At 39.9% G+C, this 8,079-nt stretch overlaps 1 protein-coding gene across 1 annotated transcript; it reads left to right on the top strand.

Annotated features, from left to right (window-relative positions):
- Nucleotides 1-593: 593 nt before the first annotated feature.
- On the top strand, nucleotides 594-3,867 carry LOC148853611 (glyceraldehyde-3-phosphate dehydrogenase, cytosolic-like). The gene is made up of 10 exons (XM_088983512.1): nucleotides 594-707; nucleotides 833-933; nucleotides 1,478-1,593; nucleotides 1,709-1,808; nucleotides 1,960-2,106; nucleotides 2,201-2,261; nucleotides 2,367-2,464; nucleotides 2,713-2,855; nucleotides 2,985-3,068; nucleotides 3,418-3,867. Exons 1-10 carry the CDS (start codon nucleotides 680-682, stop codon nucleotides 3,551-3,553), a joined length of 1,014 nt encoding a protein of 337 aa, XP_088839638.1. The 5' UTR covers nucleotides 594-679; the 3' UTR covers nucleotides 3,554-3,867.
- Nucleotides 3,868-8,079: the final 4,212 nt, after the last annotated feature.

Genomic DNA, 8,079 nt, shown 5'->3' with positions numbered 1-8,079 from the left:
ATTCAAAGTCAAGTCAAACCGAATTCAAACTTATGAATTTTTTATTCAATCGAGCTCGAGTTGAAGATTCTGACTGAAGCTCGTATTATTCGACTTGGCTCGACTGTAATCCACCCCTACTCCCCACGTACACTTTTACCTTTCAAATTTCAATTCAGAGCTACATTCAACCGCCCATCTCGTGGGCACAAGTCACGTTAGACTGGTGACACATCTCCATTTCATCACCCCATTTCAACGGTGATATGGCCACGCGTGCGTAACAACTCTTCTAATACCAAAATGCCAAAACCGCTCACGTGACCAAAACCACCGATTTCGGACACTTCTACAAATCCGCTCAAAATAAACCCTGAATCCGGATCTCTGAACACAATCATTATACCCACATCTACCAACGTAACATCGCAGGCACACACCTTCCTACAAAAAATATTACGCACGGGGAGATGTTCTAAATGCACGGGGTAGGGTGCTGTGTGTAGACTTAGGTAGACTTTTGTGGGGAGGAGATCCGGAGTTCAAAAGAGGATTCATCTCCACCATTTCTTTTCTACTCCCCTTTATAAGCCTACCGAGTGCCCAACTCTTACATTCCTCTCCGCTCTTTGGCTTCTTTCCTCTGCAACTTCACTGTGCTACTTTTTTCTTCATATCTCTCACTCCGTCTCTCAGAATCATGGGCAAGGTTAAGATCGGAATCAACGGTACTTCGATCTCTTAAACCCCCTTTTGGTTTCTTTGGTTCTATATGTTGGGATCTTACTCAGATCTGATCTTGTATCTCGTATTTCTCTGTTGTAATAAATTGAAAATGATAATGAAAACACAGGATTCGGAAGAATCGGTCGTCTGGTTGCCAGAGTCGCTCTTCAGAGAGATGATGTTGAGCTCGTCGCTGTTAACGACCCCTTCATCACCACTGATTACATGGTAAGACCATCTACCCATCTGCTTTTCTAACCATAATTTTTATACATACATGGTTTCTTATATGCCGTGTTACAATCCATTCACCGTTCACTCTCTGGTCGCTGCATCTAAATCTCCTAATAGTTGTCGAACCCATTGCTTGGGTCGGCCTCTCGGCAATTGTTTCACAAGTGTTTCTAGCTGTTCGATCCGATTATCAATCATTCTTTGATCTGTTACAATCGTGATCCATCGGCTAGATTCCTTAAAGTTGTATCGCGGTTGGTCAGTCACGGTAGCATGTATTATCTCCGTCTCCCTCTCTCTCTCTCTCACACACACACACACACACACACACACACACCCATTACCGTGGATAATGGGTGAAGAGGAGATCTCATACGGGCAATGTTACAATGTAATTTCGCCAGCGTTTGGCTGTAAGAAATGCCCATAATTTCATCAGCGTTTAGCCATCAGATCAGACGACTAACAGTTCTTGCGCAAACGATTTTGTTTTTATTCTCAACTTTCTACTCACTCTAGCTTTGTTTGTGTTATGCAGACATACATGTTTAAGTACGACAGTGTTCACGGTCACTGGAAGCACGCCGACGTTAAGGTCAAGGACTCTAAGACTCTTCTCTTTGGCGAGAAGCCAGTCGCCGTTTTCGGTGTCAGGTACAGCCCTCATCGACGGTTTTGTTTTTCAGCTTGTATGGTTTTGTCTTAAAAGGAAGCGGAAAATATCCAGACACGGATGAGATTTGCTTACCTTTCCATTCTGAATCTGAAGGAACCCTGAGGAGATTCCATGGGGTGAGACCGGTGCTGAGTTCGTCGTAGAGTCGACCGGAGTGTTCACTGACAAGGACAAGGCTGCTGCCCATCTGAAGGTCTGCTTCTATCTGCTCTCTGGTTATTGTCGTTGTTTATTATCTCATAATGCTATGAATTGGTCCATAAATATGATTATGTTGTGGGTATATAATATTTTTTCAACAGTTGATTAATGCGGGATGATTTGGGTTGGATTTTGATGAACAGGGTGGTGCTAAGAAGGTTGTTATTTCTGCCCCAAGTAAAGATGCTCCCATGTTTGTTGTGGGTGTCAATGAGAAGGAATACAAGTCCGACATCTCCATTGTTTCCAATGCTAGCTGCACCACCAACTGTCTTGCACCTTTGGCCAAGGTTTACTTTCTTCCTCTAACCCTTTTTTGTCATTGCCCACTTATTTACATCGTACGATTGATCTAATGCTTTCTACTTTGCCTCATTTTATCAGGTTATCAATGACAGATTTGGTATTGTTGAGGGTCTTATGACCACTGTCCACTCTATCACCGGTTGGTTACTTTCTTTTTTCATCTGTTTGTTCTTGTATAGCTGTTTTCTGGTTTTGGATCGTAAATTTGATTTCTTTTTCATATTGTTTCACTTGTCTGATTCAGCCACACAAAAGACTGTTGATGGACCATCAAGCAAGGACTGGAGGGGTGGAAGAGCTGCTTCCTTCAACATCATTCCCAGCAGCACTGGAGCTGCTAAGGTAGTTACCTAATACAGTAATCTGTTTGCTCTGATCACACATGATCTTTTCCATTTTAGACTCTTATGAACTGTCTACGTGATTCTTGTGAACTCAGCGTTAAAATGAAATTAAATGTCATTTTAGACGAGTAGAATGAGGGGATCGTTCAGATATTTCCCCCTCTCTCGTTTAATAGCTTGACCTTGGTTTTCTTAAAAGAAATTATACGAGGTGGATTAATTATACAAATTATGTAACTTGTGAAGGCCGTCGGTAAGGTACTACCAGCATTGAATGGGAAGTTGACCGGAATGGCTTTCCGTGTCCCAACTGTGGATGTTTCTGTGGTGGATCTCACTGTAAGACTCGAGAAGAAGGCAACCTACGAACAGATCAAAGCCGCTATCAAGTATGACAAATTTTCCTTTCCATCATATTTGATTAGTTGTTAACTGTTTGTTGTGGTGATTGAGCACCTCAGATGGATTTGGATTTGTTCTAACAGATGATATAATATTGTTTTTGTGTTTGCTTTTAGGGAGGAGTCTGAGGGGAAGCTGAAGGGAATCTTGGGTTACACAGAAGATGATGTGGTTTCCACCGACTTCGTGGGTGATAGCAGGTGAGGATAGCTTAACTAATTTTATTTACTAATTTCAGTTCTAGGTGTTACATCCTTTCCCCACTACTGTTTGGAAATCCATCCTTGGATGTTGAACACATCACATGCTTCTCCCCAATCCCTACAATACAAATCATTGGCATCTCTTCGCCTAGACCTTGAGTGCTTAGTGTTTCTCCATGTCTCGACCTTGAGTGGCTGGCAGCTGTTCTGTTCTGTTTTCTTTTTTTGGTTTCAGTGCTTCCTTTCTCCTCATGCATGGATCGTCATCAGGTGGTTTGAGTCATTTAACCATTATTAATATTGTTGTTGCCTATTAACTAACACGAAACTGTGCTTATTTTGGCAGGTCAAGCATCTTCGATGCCAAGGCTGGAATTGCCCTGAACGATAACTTCGTTAAGCTCGTTTCTTGGTATGACAACGAATGGGGTTACAGCTCCCGTGTAATTGATCTGATCCTCCACATTGCCTCTACCAACTGACTGTGATCTGGAACGTTAAGCAAGCGCTGCTATTTTGCTACACAGTTGTGTTTGTTTTTCTGTCTTGGGTCTCCTTTAGGGTAGGGCGAAATACAGAGCTGGAATAAAGTTAGTCATAGAGTTGTGATGTTTTAGAAACTACTTATAGGATCTTGTTGCCTATGTCATTTGGAGTTGAAAAATGTTAAAGAGGGTCATAAACCCTTTTTTGCGTTTTGAAAGGGGGAAGTAGTACTCTTTCTAATCTGCCTGTTATATCGAAGAACACGTCTGTCTGAGATAATATTTGCTCTAGTCAAATTCTGATGTTCAAATTTGTGATGGTTGCGTTTGCGTGAAACGTTCTTGCTGTGGTCTCCCGTTAATCGTGCCAGTGTAGAAGAGAACTCCCATAATTCAAAAGCATATCTCTGGCCGGTTGTGCCATCTCTTCGATGTTGCATGGGTCGTTTACTGGACATTGAATTAAAAGTGTGTTGATCCAATGGTTTTTTACCCAAAAAAAAAGTTTGGATAGTCGTGCTATCAAGCCTTGATCATCATCTAATCTGATTTAGTTCAATGAGTCCATTACAAATGGACCAGGTTTAATCCAAACTGTTGAATCCATTACAAAAAGAGAACGTCCAATTCAACCTTTCGACCCTTCAATCTGTTCAAATTGTTGGTTTCAGAACTCAGAACTAATCCATTGATACCTATAATTCTCATCTTCTTTCAATAGATCAGATTTAGGTTCAAATTTTCGTGACTTTTCAATACACCATATTGAAAAATAAACAACGCAAAAATAAACAACTCAATGCAGTCTGGTTTTGGACTGTTATCGATAGTTGGATCAGATATTTATTCCGTCTGACCCAAAGTGTGGGCTGGCCTAATTCGAACGTAGATGCTGCAACATATACTTCGAATCAGGCCTTTTCCTCTCTTTATAGGCGACGGGATTCTCTGCAATATCTGCACACTCTACAAACACTGCTACAAACACTGCTGATCTGAAGCCCAAGCCCACTTGGAAGATTGTGATTGAGCAAAAATGAACTTGCCTGGTATGCCAAAAATTGTGCTTCCCTGAGAGCATAGCACCCAAACATGCATGCTTTGAATTTAATATATACAGCGTGGCAAGCTGTAGATTCATGTCGGGATGGCAATTTTTACTGTACCCAGTACATGTTCAATGGGTTTTGGGATTCTACAACCTGTACGGTATTACACTGAATTCAATCTATAAACTTTATGTATTCGGTACTGAATTTTATGTAAACAATTGATAATTTATATTGTTTTTTTATATGTTTTAATTAAATAAATAAAAATTTTATTGTTTATTTGTTTATTGTTTAAATATAATGTGTATGGAGGGTTTTGATTCTCAAAATCCAACCTAGTGAACCTATTGTGGATTTTAGGGCGGATATAGATTAGGAAGTTTAAGAAAGTGAATATGATCTAATAAGAGATTAGGGGTGTAAATGGATCAGATCGGATTCAAATCAGAGTAAATTCAAATTCAATTCTATAGAAAAATCATATGGTTTGAATTCGAATTCGAATCCATCGGATTCATATCATTTCATCAGATATCCGATACAAATCCGATTCAATTCGATTAAATATTTTCGAATCATACATCCGATGATCTGATTCGATCTGATGTCAGATCTCAGTCTCGTGTCTCTGTCACTCGACCATTGACCATTTGACCTAACCTGCCCTTCAACTTGAACAACCGGTGGCGGCAAAAAGGATTTGGGGATGGGGCCATGGGGGCAGCAACAAACAACAATGTAATTATCGACGGAACTAGAATGAATAACCGAAAAAAATGTGAAGTGTGAGATGATCTCGGTGGAACTAGAAATGAAAAGGGAAAAATGGAAAAAAAAAAAAAAAAAGGAGAGGGATGAACGATTAATGCACAACGACCGGTGATGGTGAAGATTAAACGGTGATGCTGTGACGGTTTGTGGTGGCAGGCAGCAACAACGGCTGGGGTTCTCACTTCTCACTTATCAACTCTCACCAACATAACAAAAGCAAAACACAAAAGCACCAAAGAGAAGGGTTTCTGGGTTTGTTTTGTTCGATCATGTTTGATGTGAAATTTTCAATTTTAGGCTTATTTAATTAATAAAATTACAGCCTATATTGAGTTACAATTGTCTATATATATATATATTGGATAGAGGTGATTCAAATTCCAAACGGATCGAATTTTATGATCCAATCTGATTCAAAACTGATTGGGGGATGCTAATTTCGGATTGGATCAAAATCTGATCCATTTGCACTCTTATGTTGTGTTTGGTTTGAAGGAAAAAGTAAGGAAAAGAAGAACAATGTAGAAAAACCTTTACAAATCTAATATAAGTTTTCCCATTTTTCCTTTTCTTTTCCTACATTTTCTTTCAAATCAAATACAATCTTAGGTTATGTTTGGTTCAAAGGAAATTGAAAAGAAAGGACTGAAAAGATAGGAACCCTATACAAACCTTGTATTGGTTTTCCTATTTTTTCCTTCCTTTTCCTACTTTTTCTTTCAAACCAAACATGACTTTAAGGTCTAGAATGTACAAAACCCTCTGGACACTCATCCCACTGCCATCCCCATCCAGAATCTCCCCCAATGAATAGAACATAAAATTAGGGGAGATGTTCCCGATATACAACTGAACGGGCTTTTTGGTATGTAATGCAATCCAATAGATAGATTAGGTCGGGGTAAGGCTCAGTTATATAGTCAGAAATTGTATAAAGTATGGGGAGTCTAGATCTGCTTGTAACAACGCTAGGCACATGAATGTTCCATGCCACCGCCCCCTGTCACCTGTGGGAGTTTTGTATTAATACTCTCTTGTTTGTAGGGATCTTGAATCCCTTGACCATCTCTCTCTCGCCTCGCGGGGCAAGGTGTGATGCGTGCAGTTGATTAGTTGTTGGGTGGGTAGTTGAGTGAGAAAAAGTTTGGCTGTTTGTGAAACACAATCTGGGCTGGGCTGTCTTGAAACTTGTTGAAAATGATACTAGTTCTTTATATTTGTCTTCTTTTCTAATTATAAAAGAACGTAAACAGCCCTAGGTGCCTGTCCTTGGAAAATGTTGTAGGTATAATTCTGGTTCAGGCTGAACCATGCATATGAATGACATCATGGTTTTTGAACCATTGTTGATTCAGATGGTTGGATCATTTAGCTTTGATACTATTCGGGCAACAGGGTCCATTTCACCCTTAATCCATTATTTGGTTTTTGAATCATTGTTGATTCAGATGGTTGGATCATTTAGCTTTGATACCATTCAAACCTGATAATCAAATCATTAACCAAAAAACGGGTAGTCAAAATGGTTCTAGTTCTGAGTCAATTTTTAAAATATCGGTTGACATTCCATACAGGAAGCTACCACTACCATGACAATAAGAAAAAAAAGGAAGCGAGGGTCTACTCCTTTCTTGTGCTTGGGTGTTTGGACTTTGGAGAACAACTTTTGGGTTAATAATAAGCAATTGATAGAATTATAAAATACAATATTGCTTCACAATTAGGACTACAAGCTTTATCTGGTAAGTGGTGACACGATCATGATTCGTCATTTGTGTAGGGAACATCTGGGCCGCACAGAAGACGCCCCACATGCACATCTCAGCATGCATTGGGAATATCTCCCACTGACATCTTTGGGAGATGTTCCCAATACAAAGTTGGGATATGCTGTGGGACATTTGTGGGGTGCAGATGTGAATTCTCAAGTATCTACTGAAATATCTCGTTTTAATTCATACCAAAGGCCTATGGCTCTGTTTGGAAGGATTTCAAAACACAAATACATACAGTACAAAACCTTGTAAACGATATTTATAAATCTTGTATTTGCACTCTTCCCATGTGGCTCAACGTTCTCTTCAAGGGCAATTCGATATTACATCAAAGTTTAAAGGCTTTTACATTTCATAGAATTGTTAGGTGAAAAGGGCAAGAGATCTCCATTTATATTTCTAGCACTTGAGAGAATCCAGCCCAATATGAGGTGGGCCTCCCAGGAACCCAGACTATTATCATTTATAGGCTCGTTATTGGTCACCATGGATTGCGAGTGGCCGCTAAAGAAGACCACAAGGTAGAGAGAGAGAGAGAGGAAGATGATGCATTCATGGTTGATTGATGCTATGCTCTTCGTTATTATGGCAAGAACAAGAACATGTGTAGGCAGGAGTAGAAGCAATAACTAGGACCAGGAGAAGTGAGAAAGTGATAAAAGAAAAAAAAAAAGGGAGTGAAACTCAGGCTCTATCTGCATTATTACTATCCACTCTACTCTATGCATCATCCTGTTTTTAAGTGCATTCCTGAAAAGCCCAAAAGCTGTTTCTCTCACATGGCCTCCCTTTTGGAATACCAGGTTGTGGGGTACGTGTTTGGTGTTAAACAAATAAATTTGATGTTGGGATTTGAGGGTGACTGTTTGAAAAAGGTTGGGCCCTGGCAAGGTCCATTAATACCCATGCCCAAGCTTTTCTATAT

The sequence above is a fragment of the Nelumbo lutea genome, chromosome 4, assembly GCF_056320005.1.
Source record: "Nelumbo lutea isolate HS-2025 chromosome 4, American lotus-T2T, whole genome shotgun sequence".
In the NCBI taxonomy this organism is placed as follows: Eukaryota; Viridiplantae; Streptophyta; class Magnoliopsida; order Proteales; family Nelumbonaceae; genus Nelumbo; species Nelumbo lutea.
The sequence above is the reverse complement of the archived record's forward strand: the minus strand, read 5'-3'. Positions and strand labels throughout refer to the sequence as shown.